Source organism: Nicotiana tabacum, chromosome 22 (assembly GCF_000715075.1).
Source record: "Nicotiana tabacum cultivar K326 chromosome 22, ASM71507v2, whole genome shotgun sequence".
Taxonomy (NCBI): Eukaryota; Viridiplantae; Streptophyta; class Magnoliopsida; order Solanales; family Solanaceae; genus Nicotiana; species Nicotiana tabacum.
In genome coordinates, this window is record NC_134101.1 from 11,604,258 (window position 1) to 11,625,062 (window position 20,805).

The 20,805-nt window shown below is 35.4% G+C and overlaps 1 protein-coding gene across 1 annotated transcript; it reads left to right on the plus strand.

Annotated features, from left to right (window-relative positions):
- The first annotated feature begins 9,723 nt into the window (after positions 1–9,723).
- Positions 9,724–12,844, plus strand: LOC142175678 (two-component response regulator-like APRR1). Its single transcript, XM_075242595.1, has 3 exons — positions 9,724–9,967; positions 11,974–12,135; positions 12,414–12,844. The coding sequence occupies exons 1-3, from the start codon at positions 9,802–9,804 to the stop codon at positions 12,557–12,559; spliced, it is 474 nt and encodes a 157-aa protein (XP_075098696.1). The 5' UTR covers positions 9,724–9,801; the 3' UTR covers positions 12,560–12,844.
- The last annotated feature ends 7,961 nt before the right edge of the window (positions 12,845–20,805 follow it).

Consider the following 20,805-nt stretch of genomic DNA (forward strand, 5'->3'; position numbering starts at 1 on the left):
AAACAAAAGGATCGCTATTCACATGTTGAATCACTAGGAAATTACTCCATTCAAGAGTTAACATACTTCACTCTCACTACTGTTTCAAGGAATCAAATGTTAATATAGTGTAAGGACTCCATTTCACACCGTGAATCAATTCATCAACTGTATTTTTGGGAAGAAAACTTAACATGCCATAAGGGAAATGAGATTTAGAGGGACCTATCCATGACTTTGACCAAATACAACTAGTTTCATACATAGTCACAAATGTTACATACCCCTATGATGTGATTTAAACATATGCAAAATTATTGCGTCAAATTCTTTATCCAAAAGCAACCAATATACTTTGAGTTCAACAAAGGGGAAAGAAAATCAAACCATAAACCTCACACCCAATCTTTTACAATAATGACCATGAGAATTCTAGCCTTTGCTTAAACTGTAACTTTACAACTGCCTTTCAAAGTCCAGTCACTCTTTATGCGGTCATTAAAATAATTATGTATATAACCAATGCATCAACATAAGATATAACACATATTTATTTGATTCCAAATCGGCAAGGAACATGTTTAATTCAATAATTTGAATGACAAAATGACTTGAAGTATAGGAACAAAGGATCATATCATAGAAATCGTAATCATAAAGTAACAAGTAACATATTCAATAGATCAAACACTGACTAGCAATTTTGAACCAGCAACAGTGACTTTGAAGATTGAAAACAAATGGAGCTGATAAACGATCATTTTACTATAATTCCAGAATTTACATATAGAGTTTGGGATATGTACCTAGGATGTAGAGAGATAATCAGAATTTGCCAAATACGGGCTATATATAAAAATCAACGAGTTTGGAGCTCGGCAATGAAGTGAATCGGCAGCACTCTGCAGCAATTTGAGAGTGTAATCACTCTTAGAAGCCCAAAAATTAACCAACAAATCAATAGAAAACCAAATATCTCTTTGAAGCTACAGATCTAAACTAGCATTTTAGGCATTTGGAGCATTTTCAACTACTACTCTTGTTTTTTTAGCTACCCTCAATTTCCAATCTCAAAAATGAAACTGCAGATGGTGGGGTGAGTCTATGAGTATGGTCTGTGAGGGAGGTGAGAGTGAAAGAATGAGAGTGAGAGAGGGGCGGCGCTAGGGTTCTCTAAAGGGTGGGGTTCCGATTCTCTATGTCCGGTGTTGAGAATCCAAAGGGAGGGTGAAATTAGGGTCTATTTTAGAGATGAAGGTGGATATTGGGCCGACGGGTAGTGGGCTGGGGAGAATGGAAGGAAAATGGGCCACTAGAAGCACCTGGCCCAAAGCTGTAATGAGACCCCATAGCCTTCTCTTTTCTTTCTTTGTATTTTACAAGACTGATCAATTTATTTAACACTCCCTAATTCTAACTAATTTGCAAAATTAACCTAATGACCTATTTTTCTACAATTAACTAATTCAATTAGCTAACAAATGAATGTAGACTAAATGTATTTTTTGGTATTTTAGTGTTTTACAAATGCAATTAATTATGCAATTAAAATCTAAAAAATGTAAAAATTAAAAATATTTTTGTATTTTCTTTAGGATTTAAAATGCAACTTAAAAATACATCAAACATGAATACGTACAAAGCAAACTAAGTAAAAATATAGAAAAATAATTTAAAGCTATTTTTTGGATTTTTTAGGAGTAATTTTATATTAGGGCAAAAATTAGGTGCTCACAAAGGCCCCTCTTTGCTCGGAAACATGAAGAGTTTTCGGGCAAAGACAAATTGAGCAATTAGGAGTAAATTTTGCCCATTTGATACTCCATGGGAAGCATTTTAGAAAAGTTCGACCGAACCTTGCTTAAGAGGTTGCCTACATATCCTTGGCTATAAAGGAATCAAGTCAGTGTAGTTCTGGGTGTTTTGGTAGATGGGACTACCGAGATACTGTGATTTCACTGCTGCTGCTGCTGCTGCTCTTTCTTGCTGAGCTCCTTATTACACCAAAGTCAAAATGAAAAAGAAACTAACTAAGCCTATCAGCTACGAGTTACAAGATTCTTATCTATGAGTCTTCTGAAGCTTGATCTTGAGTCTTGAATGGTTCTTCATGCAGACTTGTGATTTGAACCTTGATGCTTGCTAGCTGCAGGTGCTAGTTCTTTCTTCTTCAGCTTTTCGGATCAAGACGGGACATGGAAAGCTTGTGACTTCATCCATGTCTTGAGCAGTTCACATCTTTCATCGGCTTCTACATTTTGGATTCACTTCTCTTCTTTTTTTTCTGGATTGAGACTTCTTCCTTTGGTCATCTCGGACTGTCAGCTCGCATTCTTGAGGCGAGCTTCTGCTACTTCTAACTTGAATTGAATTCTAAAATAACTTCCTTCGTTCTTCAGGTGGGCGCCTGATGCTGACTTAAAACTTGAAATGAATTCCCTCATTCTCCAGGTGGGCGCCTAATGACTTTCACTTGAAATGAATTTCCTCATTCTCCCGGTGGGCGCCTCATGCTGACTTAAAATTTGAAATAAATTTCCTCATTCTCCAGGTGGGCGCCTGCTGACTTAAAAACTTGAAATAAATTTTCTCGTTTTCCAGGTGGGTGCCTGATGTTGACTTATCACTTGAAATGAATTCCTTCATTCTCCAGGTGGACGCCTGATGCTGACTTAAAACCTGAAATGAATTCCCTCGTTCTCCAGGTGGGCGCATAATGACTTAAAACTTGAAATGAATTCCCTCGTTCTCCAGGTGGGCGCCTGATGACTTAAAACTTGAAATAAATTCCCTCATTCTCCAGATGGGCGCCTACTGACTTAAAAACTTGAAATAAATTCCCTCGTTTTCCAGGTAGGTGCCTGATGACTTAAAACTTGAAATAAATTCCCTCGTTCTCCAGGTGGGTGCCTGATGACTTAAACTTGAAATGAATTCCCTCATTCTCCAGGTGGGCGCCTGATACTACAATAAAATAGACAAAACAAAAGAAACTTTTCTGCCCCAGTTTGCACTAGGAAGATTTGTGAGTTGTTAGCATAACTATAAATCACCTATGCTATTGATGAATGATGCAATGATAAGAGTAAAATTGAAGACTCGACTAGGGTATGCGTCTCCTAAAGAAATAAAAATCTGAAAAACTCAAACTAGGAAGTGCGTCTCCTAAATTTGAGATTGAGCTTGCGGAAAACTATAAACTAAGCTTGACTAAACTAAAAACTAACCCTATCCTCCAGGCGGGACCCCTGATTTCAAGAAAACTAAAGATTGATAACTTAACAAAACTAAAAATTGACCTTTTTTTTTAAAATCCAGACTTCCCTTTTTTATAAACTTATTATCCTAGGAGAAAATTCATCAGACTAGGTCTTTTTTTTTATGGTATCTTAGGAGAAAGATTCATCAGACTAAGATTTCTATCCTAGGAGAAAGTTCATCAGACTAGGATTTCGATCCTAGGAGAAAATTCATCAGATTAGGTCCTCTTTTTTTTGTTATCTTAGAAGAAAGATTCATCAGACTAAGATTTTAATTCTAGGAGAAAATTCATCTGACTAGGTCTCTTTTTTTTTTTTGGTATCTTAAGAGAAAGATTCATCAGACTAAGATTTCTATCATAGGAGAAAATTCATCAGACTAAGATTTCGATCCTAGGAGAAATTTCATCACACTATGTCTTTTTTTTTGTATCTTAGGAGAAAGATTCATCAGACTAATATTTCTATCCTAGGAGAAAACTCATTAGACTAGGTTTTCTATATTAGGAGAAAAATTCATCCGACTAAGATTTTTATTGGGAGAAAATCCATCAGACTAGGACTTTTTATCCTAGGAGAAAAAATGTGAAGAGCAATGGCAATATTTTATGCACACTAGCAAGACAAATAAATGCAAAGATTTGAGAAACTTCCCTTTGTCGGCTCTTCTCTTCTCTTTTTTTTATTTTATTTTGAACCACTTTCCTTGCACTGCTTTGTTCCTGTTTCAAACAAAGGAAATTTTGTCAATTTTAAAAGTGGTGGTCGGTTTGTGGCCTTGAGTCTTGGGCAGCTTGACTTTTGCTCAATCAGCTTGAGTCGGTTTCAAGAGACTTTTTGCTTTACATCAACCCTGATCGTTTCACACCTAGTACCATTTGTATTTGTGACTTAATCAGCGTTATCCCAACTGGAGATCTTTGCTTAGGTGACCTTTTCTATGTCTTGAATGATTTTCTGCTTTTTGAGCAATTTGTCTGTCAGAGAGAATCACAACTGGTAAGTGTCTTTTGCATGATGTGCACACTTTATAGTTCTTGTTCAGTACTACAGAGAGCCAGAGCCCCTGATCAACCTCGAGGTTTTCTTTACTTGCTTTAGCCAAGTAGGATGACAAAGGTATTTTGGGGGGAAGCCTTTGCATGAATCCTCAAGGCATGTTGACTGTAACACCTGACTGTGCTGGCCAAATTTACTTTGTGCAACTGAAAAGTTAGTAGCAGATTTTGAAATCTTTTCTTGCTTGTTTTGACAAGGACTGACTCAGAGTGAAGGACACAATGATGCCAAGAAACAATATTAACAAGAAATGCCCATGTCAAGAAGGACATAAGGAAGAGTTTTTTTGTTTTTTAAATAGCTAGCCTTAATGAATCAAGATATGCATTTTGGACTTAATGGTCGATCTATCAAACTAATCCAATCTTTCCTTTTACTATTCTTATAACCTTTGAAGTCGGGCTTGCTCGTGCCAATCCTTTACATCAGCTTCACAACTCACTTTCGACTAGTGGTACCCCGAGAGATTTTTAACAAGCCTCTCTCATTTATTTATCTCTACTTACCGTCGTCTTATAGTGCCCGTGAGGGTTTTCACCAGTAAGACTCTCTCATTTTTCTTTTATTTTCCTTTTTCTTTACCTTCTTGTGTGAGCAACTTGACGGTGTTCTATGTCGTGTGACAACTGTTGCTCATTGCATGCGTCTCTTGGCATTCTTGAAAGATGATTAGGAGGTCTTTATTTGGAAGGTTTTTGGATAGGGTTAGAAAGAAGGGACGGCACAAGGCTCCAAGTAGACTCAATATGATGGGTTGTACACTTACAACTCTCGGAATCGACTCTTTAAAAAAAACTAAAACAAACTCATGCCCCAGTTTTATATACGGGGGATTTTTGGAATTTTTTTTTTAATTCTTATTTGGTTGGACTGAACCGTGTAAGGCTGCCTACGTATCCTTTTTTTTAAGGATTCAGGTCTAACGTAGTTCAAATATCTGACCTAACTAATTTTTTCATCTTTCTTTCTATTTTTTTTCTTCTTTTTTTTTTCAAAGCAAGTTGCCTCAGATTTTATTTTCTGGGGATATGGAGCGGGGATATGGAGTTTTTCCAATTAAAGTGACATTAATCGAAATGGGATTATTTATTAGATTCAGAGTCGCCACTTGGAATAATTTATGGTGTCCTAAGTCACCGGTGTATTTTAAATTCCAAATCAAGGAAACTGACTCTATTTTTACAGTCCGCGAACACAGAAGACCGGGTAAGGAATTCTGTTAACCCGGGAGAAGGTGTGAGGCACTCCTAAGTTCCGTGGTTTTAGCACGGTCGCTCAACTATTAATAATTGGCCTAATTATCTGATTTATTATACATTTGAAACCTACTATGCATTTTTCACTTTTAAAATCGCTTTTAGTATTTATGGAATTCGTTTGAACAAGTCACGATGTCGCACACTCGTTTGTTTTTGTACACATTGTGAATCGCATCACGTGAAATGCACCCGCGACTTACAACATGTTTATTTTTATTATTATTAAAAGTTGTGGTCGGGTCACATGAAATACATACCCGAATGAGATTTACGTATCGTGACCATGCCACGGGAACCGAACCTATAGTCACGATGATTTATTAATCGCACCTAAAATAAGCTACAACTGTACAAGAATTATTTATCTCACTAAGTTTGAGATTGCTTATAAAGTCATAAACCATGGAGTCATTACTGGAGATTAAAGTGAACCGATTTGGAAACAAAAGGATCGCTATTCACATGTTGAATCACTAGGAAATTACTCCATTCAAGAGTTAACATACTTCACTCTCACTACTGTTTCAAGGAATCAAATGTTAATATAGTGTAAGGACTCCATTTCACACAGTGAATCAATTCATCAACTGCATTTTTGGGAAGAAAACTTAACATGCCATAAGGGAAATGAGATTTAGAGGGACCTATCCATGACTTTGACCAAATACAACTAGTTTTCATACATAGTCACAAATGTTACATACCCATATGATGTGATTTAAACATATGCAAAATTGTTGCATCAAATTTTTTATCCAAAAGCAACCAATATACTTTGAGTTCAACAAAGGGGAAAGAAAATCAAACCATAAACCTCACACCCAATCTTTTACAATAATGACCATGAGAATTCTAGCCTTTGCTTAAACTGTAACTTTACAACTGCCTTTCAAAGTCCAGTCACTCTTTATGCGGTCATTAAAATAATCATGTATATAACCAATGCATCAACATAAGATATAGGACATATTTATTTGATTCCAAATCGGCAGGGAACATGTTTAATTCAGTAATTTGAATGCCAAAATGACTTGAAGTAAAGGAACAAAGGATCATATCATAGAAATCGTAATCATAAAGTAACAAGTAACATATTCAATAGATCAAACACGGACTAGCAATTTTGAACTAGCAACAGTGACTTTGAAGATTGAAAACAAATGGAGCTGATAAACGATCATTTTACTATAATTCCAGAATTTACATATAGAGTTTGGGATATGTACCTAGGATGTAGAGAGATAATCAGGATTTGCCAAATACGGGCTATATATAAAAATTAACGAGTTTGGAGCTCGGCAATGAAGTGAATTGGCAGCACTCTGCAGCAATTTGAGAGTGTAATCACTCTTAGAAGCTCAGAAATTAACCAACAAATCAACAGAAAACCAAATAGCTCTTTGAAGCTACAGATCTAAACTAACATTTTTAGGCATTTGGAGCATTTTCAACTACTACTCTTGTTTTTTTTAGCTACATTCAATTTCCAATCTCAAAAACGAAACTGCAGATGGTGGGGTGAGTCTATGAGTATGGCCTGTGAGGGAGGTGAGAGTGAAAGAATGAGAGTGAGAGAGGGGCGGCGCTAGGGTTCTCTAAAGGGTGGGGGGGTCCGATTCTCTATGTCTGGTGTTGAGAATCCAAAGAGAGGGTGAAATTAGGATTTGTTTTAGAGATGAAGGGGGATATTGGGCCGGCGGGTAGTGGGCTGGGGCGAATGGAAGGAAAATGGGCCACTAGAAGCACCTGGCCCAAAGCTGTAATGAGACCCCATAGCCTTCTCTTTTCTTTCTTTGTATTTTGCAAGACTGATCAATTTATTTAACACTCCTAATTCCAACTAATTTGCAAAATTAACCTAATGACCTATTTTTCTACAATTAACTAATTCAATTAGCTAACAAATGCATGTAGACTAAATATATTTTTTGGTATTTTAGTATTTTACAAATGCAATTAATTATGCAATTAAAATCTAAAAAATGTAAAAATTAAAAATATTTTTGTATTTTCTTTAGGATTTAAAATGCAACTTAAAAATGCATCAAACATGAATACGTACAAAGCAAACTAAGTAAAAATATAGAAAAATAATTTAAAGCTATTTTTTGGATTTTTTAGGAGTAATTTTATATTAGGGCAAAAATTAGGTGCTCACAAAACCCATTAGTTATCCATTGATTATCTATTTTCTAAGTGGATAATATGGTTTTTACGCATATTTGACCCGTTTTTTAAAAAGTTTATTATTATCTAACCCATTTTTAATGGATAATATGTGGATAACTATTTTCTTTTATCCATTTTGCCTCCACTACAACTATGTCAATTCCTGTATGCAAATTGATAATCTGGCTTAGAAGCGATATGTGGATATCACATTGTTCGCGCATGCTCAGGTTGGACATTTGGAGCGGGTACAATATAACATGAGGGCCAACATTAGGTAAACCAAAAATATGGATGGTTCTGGTATACCAGATAAAGAAAATGGACCATGGGTCGAACTTAACCCAAAAAGTTAGATTATGAGGTGAGAATTGATTTAGAGGGATATAACAACACATTTCGTCAACTAACGTGAGATATTCTAACATATTTGCTTTAAATAAGCTAGCTCTCTCTTTTATTATACATGGACTAGTGATTATGCTTAAATTCAATTTATTGAAAACCAAAAAAAGTTTTGCTTCCTGATGACTTAGTCTTGAGCCGAGGGTCTATCGAAAACTTCCTCTCTACCTTCTCAAGGTACGAGTAGAGTCTGACTCGTCTGCACACACACTACCCTCCCCATACCTCACGTGTGAGATTGTAATGGATTTGTTGTTGTTGTCACGACTTGGTCAGCGAGGATTCATATAGGCCCTAATTGCTTGGGATTGAGGCACTATTGTTGTTGTATGGAGTTGATAGTTGATGTGTGCTTATGAGATAATTGTTTGCGTTTAAAATTGGAATGATACATATAACTATTTGCGTTTTCGATTTTCATCTTATACATTTGCGTTGCGTGTGAGGCTGAATATGAATAATGCATTGTGCACATGGAAAAAGTCATGCACGTGCTTTTGTTAATCAAAATCTACTAATTATGTTAATAATCGATGTGTTGCTAAATTCGATCACAAAACTAAATCCTCAAAAACTCACGTCCCCTACGTACGTCCATAGCATTAGTAGTAAAGTAAGTGAATGATTTATCATATAAAACCTGAATAGCAGTTGATTGTCTTTCATTGGACTTAGAATTGGTTAGGTGATCCAAAGATAAGTAGTATTTGATTTTCTCCAACACGTGAATCTGATGCAAAATGATAGATTGGTGGCTATCTTTTGATTTGCTGTGTTTTTGTTTGGTGACAACAAGTAATATGTGCTTTCAGAACGAAAGCCGACTAACCTTCTCCTTCCTATCATCACATGCGATGATGTGATGCTTCCAAAATGGTCCCCATTGCTAAATACTGTGGGCAATGAGAAGCTGGCCAAACTTTTCCCAATGTGATTATAGCAATCCTAATAACTTGAATGTAACCTCTGTACTTTTTGATCAGCAATCTCTCAACTTATTTGACTATTTGGCTGCATGTATAGTCTTGAAGGGGAGCTTTGGCGTAACTGGTAAAGTTGCTGGCATGTGACCAGCACGGGTTCGAGCTGTGGAAACAGCCTGTTGCAGAAATGCAAGGTAAGACTGCGTATAATAGACTCTTGTAGTCCGGCCCTTCCCCGACCCCGCGCATAGCGGGAGCTTAGTGTATCGAACTGCATATATAGTCATCCCCCTCAATCCCTTTAGAAAAGCTTGAGTGCCTTTGAGAAGCGATGAGTATGAACATCAGTGGCCGAGAGTACGAGGATTCTTCTTCGTATTCTTCAGATTTGATCTCAGGAATAAGGAACGAAAAGGGAAGAGGAATTAAACTGAAGGGTTTAGTATTTGTTGAGTTTTCTCCAATTGAAACTGCAGCTATACAATCCACAAATGGAATTAGCAAAACCGCTTGTCTTCTTTTCTGCTAATTGGAACTAAGCCTTTCATTCTTCCAATTACAAATGAAGCACAAGGGACAAACGTATATATCCATCTAAAAGTTAGGTCAGCTTTAAAAATTTGGTAAACCAAACTCATTGTTGGCTATTGCTCATGTATATAACAAACACAGCTTCGCTAGAATATTGAGAGTTCTCGTTGGCAAACTATATTGTTATTATTTCATCCAAACTATTATATAGTGTCTATGGACAAGGGTGAGAGCATTATTTTAAGTGGAAATTGTAGTAACCGAGATCATCTTACGAGCAATGATCTGATAGATTTGAGCAATGTGAGGGTTCTGCTTTGCGACACAGATGCTGAGAGTTGCCAGGAAGTATTAGCCCTTCTTAAGAAATGTTGTTACCAGGGTAATATCTCCGGCGCGGTACCTTATTCTATATGTTGGAAAACATTGCTTCCTAATTAGCATTGGCACCCCATATTGTAGTACTGCAAAATTTATAAACCTTGTTGTTGTGTTTTCCAACATTACTTTCAAAACCATTCTGTTATATTTTCCATTTTGAGGAAGTATTAGATTAGGTATGATACTCCTTAATTAGGTTTCTGTTTTAGGGAAGTATTAGATTAGGTATGATATGCCTTATTATGGTTTCCAACATTACTTTCTAAATCACTCAGTTATATTTTCCTTTCTAGGAATGTGTTAGATTAGGTAAGATACTTCCATCATAACAAGTTAAGTGAGATAACATTGAGACAGATAGTTAGCAGACTAAATTAGTCAAGTTGTTCATTGCTGTATAAACCACTTTTCCCTTTTCCTGTTTATGGATATATTCTGTGTGCATAATTAATACACAATTAACCAAATTGATTCCCCAATGGGAACAGAGACATTTCTTATTTAAAGTTTAAGCGCACAATCAAGAAAGATGATCGTTGCTCCGTGTTTCCATTTAGGAAGACTTGTCAGTAGATAAGTCACATGATTTAACAGCAATTAGGCCAGCTTTAATACTTGGAAAAATCTCATCCTTGAGATTGGAGAGTGTTTTTTTCATTACTGTCTTACTATCTCTTAGAACTTGAGGGGAAGTATGTCATATAAATGCATGATTTGTAACTTCTTGAGTCAAAGACACTTAACTCTAATTGATTCAACGGAAAAAGGCAGAACTGTCCTTGAAGTATTAGAATTGGTACAAAATTACCCTCCGTCCACCTATTTGAATAAAAACGCCTCTATCTTTCTTTTTTTGGCTCAACATTACCCTTATTACTAACAGAAAATTCATAAAAAAAAGAAAATTTAATTAATATCCACGTGTCACCGTCCCATTGGCCTAACATAAACCCCAACCCGTAACCCGCCCAGATATTGACCCGCTCCAATTTTAAAACATAACTCTCTCTTTCTTCGCTATTTCATTTTAGTGAGCATTTACTTACGAGTGTATGTCTACTATTATTCATGAGGCAAACTCAAAATTGAGTTCTCTATTAGAATTATTTTTATGGAAGATGAAAAGAATTGTCATATACTTCTTAATGCAAAAAGTTTAGATTCTTTTTGTTTATGCAATGGGTGTTCTTTATTATATAATTTTTCTTTATTTGAAATTTGTGGGGGATTTCTTCACTATTTTTTGTCGTTCCTCCGTGAAAATTTGAGGATGTTTTTTCAATTTTTTTTATTGTTTATGTGATGTGTATTTCTATTATTTATTTATTTCATTATTTATTCAATTTATATGTAAGCTTTTCTACTCCGTGTAACGGGTATTGTGCAATTGTCATATTTCATATACACTGGGTTCATATGATGTACTAATAATAGTTAATAATTTTTTTAGATAATTTCTTCACTAGTATTTGTTTTCTTATTTTGATTGTTATCATGGATTCAATTTTCTTGATTAGATTACTGTGTTAAGTCTAGTAAAAAAAAGATTTTCTACTCATAATTTGTAAATGAGATAGGCTACTGTGTACGTTGCTATTTCCGACGGATCCACCGGTGAATTCCGCCCAAGTAACAATAAGGCAGAGAGAGAGAGTTGTGTTTTGAAATCGGAGCAGGTCAATATTCAGACGGGTTAATGGTGAGTTTAGTTATATTTTAGTTGAAGTTTAAGTTAGGCCAATGGAACGGTGACACGTGGATATTAATTAAATTTTCTTTTTTTCCCCAGAATTTTCTGTCAGTAATAAGGGTAATGTTGAGCCAAAAAAATAATGGGACATTTTTATTCAAATAGGTGGACGAAGGACATTTTTGTACTAATTTTGATACTTTAGCGGCAGTTTTGGCCCTTTTCCGTTGATTCAGTGACTATATGTAAATGCCTCATTTTTCTTCTCTAATATAATATTGAGATCTGTCACCTTTTATTTTCTTCTTGCTGCGCAGTTATCCCAGTGTCTTCAGTAGTAGACGCGTTAGATGCACTGAACTCTCAGGGGCCGTGTATAGATATCATACTTGCTGAAGCCTCTCTTCTTATTTCCAATGGCGCGAAGATTTTCAATTTCATCAAGCTGGACATCAATTTAAAACACATTCCTGTGATCAGTAAGCTCTTTTTTCTTCTTTTATTTCTAACAGAGACACAATCAGACCTCTCTATAACAACATCTCTATATAACAGTCATTCATTATAAAAGCAAAGTTTTCTCAAAACCAATTTTTATGCTAATATATGTCCTCTATAACAATACTTCACTATAGCAGCCAAAAACTATCGGACGAGACTTTTATAAAGAGATTTGACTGTAGTAGAAATCACTTACAAGCGCAGTTCACAAAGCCTAATGTAACTTTATGTTTTGGCTTCAATTCTGTTGTGGAAGTGATGTTGGACGAGGATGAGGTCCCTCTCGTCTTGAAAGGTTTGGTGCTTGGAGCAACAGATTATCTTGTCAAACCATTCAGCAGTATTGAGCTAATGAAGCTGTGGACTCACATGAAAAGAAACAGCTCAAAGTTAGTATATTAATAAGATTCTCTTAGTGATTGATGTTAAATGTGTTATTCTTACTTAAGTAAAATAATGGAGAGTTTTCCAACTGATGGAATATCACTTCGTGAAATTCTTCCTCTGAAGTACAACCTTTATGTGGTGGAAAACTACTCTTGATGATATTTACCAATTATTAGATCAAATGTTTGGCATAAATAATAGATGCCAAGGGACTGAAATTGAAAATGTTCTTTATTAGTTTCTCAAGTTATTTAAGTATTGGTTTGATTATAAAGGACACTGTTTGTTGCTTCTTATTAATGCATTTTCTTTCTCTTTTTCTTCCCCTTCTTATTAATGCCATTTCTTTTATAGTTCAATTGCTTTGAGTTTGTAAGATGAAGATAACAGAAATACCTGTTGGCGTCACTAAATCATTTTATTATTTTCTTAGTTTACCTTATTTTGTTGTTGTTATTGCTTGGTGCTACTGCTTTTCTTTTCGTCTTTCGTGAGCCGAGGATCTATCAGAAACAATCTCTCTATCTTCAAGGTGGGGTAAGGTCTGCGTACACACTATCCTCTCCAGACCCAACTTGTGGAATTACACAGGAATTTTTTTTTTTGGTTGTTGTTAGTTTACCTTATTGATTAGGAAGCATAAATGAAGCGACATGCACCGTGATCATTCGTATAGTTGACTTCAATTTGTTTGAAATTAAGGCCCAGTTGTTGTTGTAAATTGTAATGATAGTTTAACTTATCCTAATGTTATTTAGTTAAACTGGGAAGACATGAGAGGAAAGATACAACTCATACATTTGGTACTTTGCAGAAAACAGACCCAACAAAGAAGTATGATGGCCTTTCTTGGTTCTCATCTTTTCCAACTTAGACTTTGAAAATGACTCTTGCTCCAATTATGTCGTTCCAACTTGAGAAAAGAAACTAAAAACCTTTCTTGCCAAACCAATTTTTAGTAATAACATAAGTAGAAATATTTATCTCAATGAGTAATTTAAGGCACGGATGAGAGTCTTGGAATAATGATAAAGTTGTCTCCATACGACCTATAGGTCATGGGTTCAAGTCGTGAAAACAGTCATTAATGCTTGCATTAGGGTAGACTGTTTACATCACACCTCTTGGAACATGACCTTTCTCGTGAATGTGGGATGTTTTGTTCACCGAACTGCCATAATTTAAGGCACATGACACTTGAAAGGCCACTCCACCCATACAATACAAGAGCCGCCCTTGTTCCTCTTTTTTTATACTCATTCCTCTATTTCTATTAGTGGAAATTCAAATCTTGTTTATCACCTTAATTATTAGTTAATGAGTATATGACTCCTAAATTGCCTGCAAAACAACATCCAAGTAAGGTAATGAGTAGATGACTCCTAAGTTGGTTACAAAACAAAATCCAACTATCTACATCAAATATTTTCATGCATATGAATACAAAAATCTTTTGAAAAGACAAGGAAAAAATAAGTGGATGAGAAATGAACATGGTTATATTTATTGGTAATTTAGGAGAACCGGAGAACCACAAGAAATAAAAGACAAGAAGCAAAAAAAGAGAGTGATATACATTGTCAAGCTAAAGATTGATTACAAAAAAGTCATTTCTTTGTCGGTTTTGGGACAATTTACTATTAGAAAAATATTAATTCCAATTTAATGGACAATTTTTAATGAGAACAACATTGGATAAAAGGATATCCTAAAAGGTTTTAATTCCATTTCCTTGTTGCTTTACATAACTTTGAAGTAAAGAATACACTATAGCGTTATTATTTAGATAAAATTTTCATATAAATAAAAGTATCTCTCTAAGTTTTGAGCATTACTCTCTTAACTCAATATGAACTTGAATTGGTGAAATTCTATTTTCTCAATGGAAAAAAATTACTTTGATGTTTAGTCAAATCAATATATGTATGTCATATGTTTTTAAGAAAATATAAATATAAGCGAAATTTTCCTACTATACCAAGAAAATATTTACTGAATAATTAAAAACATTTCATATTTTCAATATTCAGACAGGTACGTACTTACTACTTAGTTGTACTAGAATATTGTTAACAATTAGTATTGCGGGAAAATAAATCAGGTGTACAACAGACTGAGTAGTAAAGATTCCCTTGCATTTTTTTTAGTTTTGTGAAAAAATTGGTTCCTCGCGAAAGGATAATGTTGTATCAACTTTCTTATATTAATTGAACTCGAAAATCTACCAGATTACTCGGTTGAAATTTGTGACATTGTAGTTCAAAGTGGAACACTTTAGGTCGGCGGCTTTCCAGCCATGCCCCATGACCCCTGGACGCGCTCTATGGCGTTCTGGCAAGCCTCCCAACGCCTAGCTCCATGGTCGGTTCCGTGGTCTTGGTCGCGCCAAGTGACAAGCGCGTGTGCCTATGTCGCCCCACCGATAGACCTCGTCAGCTCCCAGCCGCAGGCATATGCCAACAGCGCCGCGTGCGCAGACTCTGATGCTAAAGACAAGGTCGCTGCCAACAGATCGACTTCTACTTGGTAGGAATCTAAGTCCTTTTCATTGTAAATATAGAGTAGTTTTATTTCATGTATTTCCATTTTCTCTCTCTAGCTTAGTTAGGTCAAATCCTGTAACTTTGGTTTTTTTTTTAAGCACTATTAGAGGGGATCAAGCAATCAGACTTTCTAGCAAGCAAACAATTCTCTGTACTGGTGTCTCTTTCTCTCGACACCGTATTGCTTTTCTGTAGTAGCTTTCATTAATGCAATCAAGGTTTCTTTCATTCTCAATTCTCTTTTCTGTTCTTTCAATTGCTCTTGACATTGGTTTTTCCGTATGGCACTGACAATCTCCTCTAGCGTACGGAGGGGACCTCAGTTGGCGGATAGTAACTACACAATACAACAATTCATATCACAATTTGCCCACCTACCACAACCAACTCCAAAGATACAACAAAAATCAATAAATTTTAAAGCAAATAGCCCAAGGCTCCACACAACGTATATAAAACCTCAAAAATAACAACAGAGATGGAAAAGTAACTCAGCATAGAACAACACCTTCTTTAATCCAAATTTTTGATAAATATATTAAAGCCTCTTTTTAAGCTTATTTAATTAATTATTTGCATATGGAAAATCCATAATGAAATTAATTCCAAGAAATATCAAATTAACAAACACACAAAATTCACATAAAATTCAAGTGGCAATCACCCCAAATTATCATATAAAATACAAACCCGTCAAACAAGGGACGAGGTATGACAAATAAAGGATTTACTATGTTTCAATAATTTTTTAATTTAATATATAAGGGTGTCTACAAATTTTAACCGGTATAAATTACACATATAAACCAAGTACGTACTCGTCACCTCGCGTATATGATTTTCAATCACATAATTTTCAAATAAGACTCAATGTCTAAGGGGTAATTCCCCCACTCAAGGTTAGGCAAGATACTTACCTTTTTGAAGTTATGTCGATATTCCAAAATAGCCTTTTTGCTTGAATTGACCTCCGGACAGCTCATATCTATCCAAATTGATTGTATAACTTCATTAAAATTCATCGAAAATAATTCCGGATATTAAAATATCAACTTAAAATTTTGCATTAAAAAGTCAACGCAGGGCTCGCCTCTCGGAACCTGACAGAATTTTTACGAAATCCGAACACCCATTTCGATACGAGTTCAACCATACCAAATTTATCGAATTCCGATAATGAATCGACCTCCAAATCTTAAATTTAAGGTATAGAAAATTTCTATCATTTTCAACTCAATTCACTAATTGCATGATAAAAACAACAATAGATTCATGTATTTTAACCAAAACCGAGTTAGGAATTCTTATACCCCCTCCCCCCCCTTTCTTACCCTAATGTTTTCCTTGAAAAACTCTCGAAAAATCGCCTCACCCGAGCTTCCTTCGTCCAAAAATGGAAGAATGAGATGAAGTCTCATTTTTTGACTTTATTCTGCTGCCCATGGATTTGTTCTTCGCGTTCGCGACCCTCCCCTCGCGTTCGCGATGAACAAAATCCTCAACAGTCATTTCCAAACTCTTCCCAGAGAGCCTCTAGTATAATGGTCATAATTTTTTGTATAAAACTAAAAATTATGAATAGTTTGACTTTTTGAAACCTAGACATCAAGGGCTACAAATTTTATGATTTGCTTATCTCCCAATTCCTTATAGATTTTGAGCTTTAAGCTTTCAAAGTCAGCCCTGTGCAGCAGCAATTGTTTCTTCGCGATTTCCAAACTCTTCCTAGACAGCCTGTAGTGTATCCATCATAACCTTTTGTACACAACTCCAAATGCCAAACAGTTTAATTTGCTGAAAAATAAACACCTACAACTTTTATTTTTGGATCATCTCCGAATTCCTTATAGATTGCAATATATAAGCTTTCGAAGTCGGGTGACGGACAACAACATTTCCTTCTTCACGAACGCGAAGAACAAAATCCCAAAAGCCAAATCCTTCTTCGCGAACGCGAAGAACAACACTAGACATCAGAAAACCAGCATCCAAAGTAGTCCAAAATGATCTGAAACACACCCAAGGCCTCCAGGACCCCAACCAAATATACCAACAAGTCCTAAAATACGATACGAACTTAATCGAGTCCTCAAATTATCAAACAACACTGAAACTACAAATCGCACCTCGAATCAAACTTATGAGTTTATGAAATTTCTAAATTCTATAACTTATGTCGAAACATATCAAATTAATCCGGAATGACCCTAAAATTTACACACGAGTCCTAAATGACATAATGGGATTGTTCCAATTTGCGGAATCGAATTTTGACCCTGATATCAATAAAGTCAACTCCCGGTTAAACTTTTTAAAAAAATTTCATTTTCCAACTTTCGCCATTTCAAGTCAAAATCAATTACAGACTTCCAAATAAATATTGGGACACACTCCTAAGTTCAAAATAACCATAAGAAACTATTGACATCATCAAAATTTCATTCCGAAGTCGTTTGCTCAAAATTCAAACTCCGGTCAAACTTTAGAAATTCAAGCTTTATAAAATCAAACCTTTTATTTTAGTTTTTTTTAAAAAAACTAACGGAAAACGTGCTTATGCACCTCGGAATAACTTCAAATTTTGTACATAAGTCATAAATATTGCTATGAAGTTGATCGAACTCTCGGAATCCAAATCTGGACCAGGTATCAACAAAAATTCAATTATGGCCAAATTTAAGAATTGTTTAAACCTTTAAATTTCTAGTTTCCGTCAAATGGCGATAATTCAAACTAGGGACTTCCAAATTTGATTCCGGGAATATGCCCAAGTCCCAAATCACGATCCGGATCCGTTTGCTCAAAACACTAATTTGGATCCGTTTGCTCAAAACATTGACCGAAGTCAACTCAAATGAGTCTTAAAGGCAAAATTTCACATTTTCTTTATTTTTTCACATAAAATTTTTCAAAAAATGATACGGCTTGCGCACATAAATTGAGAAAGGCTGAATGGAGCTATTCGAGATCTCAGAATACATAAATGAAGGTTAAAATTAAAAATAATATATCGGGTCATCACATCTAAATACCATCCCAGAACTGGAGTCACAAGTGCACGAGCTTTTAGAATAATACAAACAAGGGTCTGAATAAAAAAAGGTGTCTGAAAGAAAGCACACAGCTAAAATAAAATAGAAGGGGACTTCAGAGTTGCGAACGCCGTGCAACTATACCTCAAGTCTCCTCTGATAGCTAAATCCAAGCAAAATCTACAGTACGCCGCTGGGACCAACTCCGATATCTGCACAAGAAGTGCAGAGTGTAGTATGAGTACAACCGACCCCATGTACTCTATAAGTGCCGAGCCTAACCTCGATGAAGTAGTGACGAGGCTAAGGCATGTCGCTTACATTAACCTATACGCAATAATAATAATAATAATAATAATAATAATAATAATAATAATAATAATAATAATAATAATAATAATAATAATAATAATAATAATAATAATAATAATAATAACAAGAATAGAGATGAGACGGGTATATCATATCAATAATTGAAGTCAATTCGGCAGCCATAACCAATTATTTCTTTTATCATTGTGTTGCGGCGTACAACCCGTTTTCACAATATAATCCTTCAATTAATTTTTGTTGCGGCATGTAATCTGTTCCAACAATATAAACTTAAAATAATTTCCGTTGCGGCATGCAACCCGCTCCAACAATATAACTAAAAATAAAATTCGTTGCAGCGTGCAACCCGATCCAACAATATAATTTAACAACACTTAAAAGTAAAATTTCTCCAATAAATACCATGATTAATAAGAAATTATTAGGCAACAAGGTATATAACAATTATGTATTATGTAGAAAACAACTAAGGGCAAGTAACAATTAAATGTAGAATCAGAGAGAAGATATGGAATTTAACATATAAAATATTAATTTTTTAAATAAAAATTATGGCACAAAAATCACATAAGCATGTAGCAATTAAGGCATGATAGTTGGCAATAAGAATAAGAGATCCAATTAATATAACAATTAAATCATGAAATAAGGTAATTAATGAAATACGTAAAAACATGGAAACAAGCAAATTGACGATGTATAGACACTCGTCACCTCGCCTATACGTCGCTATTCATAAAATTCACATAACATGTAGTTCAGTGGTTCTATTCCCTCAAGTCAAGGTTAACCACGACACTTACTTCGCTTAACAACCAACTCACGATTCCAATAAACCTTTGCCTCGCGAATTAGTATCTGAATGCCTCAAATCTAGTCACAAACAATTCAATATACTCAATATGAATTATAGAAACCAATTCAATATGAAAATACTAAATTTTCCAATTAAAATCCGAAATTAAATTCAAAAATCGACAGTGGAACCCACGTTGCGAAACCCGACAAAAGTTACAAAATATGAACGCCCAATCAACCACGAGTCCAACTATACAGATTTTACCAAATTCCGACATTAACTCGACCTTCAAATCCCCAAATCTTATTTTCAAATCTCTAGGCCCAAATCCCCAATTTCTACCATGAAAATCCTAGCTCTTGGAAAAATCGCCTCTAAAGTTTCTAGGTTCGAAAATTTGAAGAAATGAGAAAAATCCCGTCTAACTCAGCTTAAGTCCAGGCCCAGATGTCGCAATGCGAAACCTGCAAATGCAAAAAATATTTTGCAAATGCGAAGGTCTCACACCTCTAGTATCATCGCATTTGCGATGAATTGTTCGCAAATGCGAACTGGGACCTATCACAAATGCGACTGATTTGATCGCAATTGCGAACTAGCCTTCCCCTAGCAGACATCGCAAATGCGAACTGCTTGCCTGCAATTGTGAACTTTCCTCTATCGCAAATGAGACAAAGTACTCGCAAATGCAAAAACCAGCCCCCTTGACCATGCTCGCAAATGCGATGTTATGCAGCAGACACCAGAAGCACAAAGGCTTCCACTATGATTCCAAGTCCGAAAACCTTCCGTAGCCTATCCGAAACTCACCCGAGCCCTCGGGACTCCAAAACAAACATGCACACAAGTCCAAAAATCTCATACGAACTCGCTCGGGCGATCAAATCGGCAAAATAAAACCTAGAACAACGAATCTGATGTCAAACCAAATGAAATTTTTCAATGAGCTTAAGAATTTCTATTTTAACAGTCGGACGTCCGAATCACGTCAAATCACTTCCTTTTGGCACCAAATTTGGCATACAAGTAATAAATATGGTAATGGACCTATACCGAGTTTCGAAACTAAAATACGGACTCGGTATCAACAAAGTCAAACTTGGAAACTCTTTAAGCTTTCAAACTTCTAATTTCCAATAATTAGCTAAAACTCAAGCTAGGGACCTCCAAATTAAATTTCAAGTATAATCTCAAGTCTCAAATCACGATACGGATCCACAAGGACCGTCAAAATACTGATCCGGGTCCATTTTGTCACGATCCCAAATTTCATCCGTAAGATATCGCGATGGCACCTAGTCTCTAAGACTAGGTAAGCCTATCAATGCAGAATAATAATAAATATCTGAAATAAATAAACTACAATTCAAACAATTTCAACCCCCAAAATTCGGTAGAAATAAGTCACAAGCTTCTAAGAATTTATTCTCTATGTCTCTATACATCAGAATCTAAAGAAAATAAGGAAGACAACATAGTAAGATAGAAGGGGACTCCAGAGTCTGCGGACGCTGGCAGATATACCTCGAAGTCTCCTCGTATAGCTAGTTTACA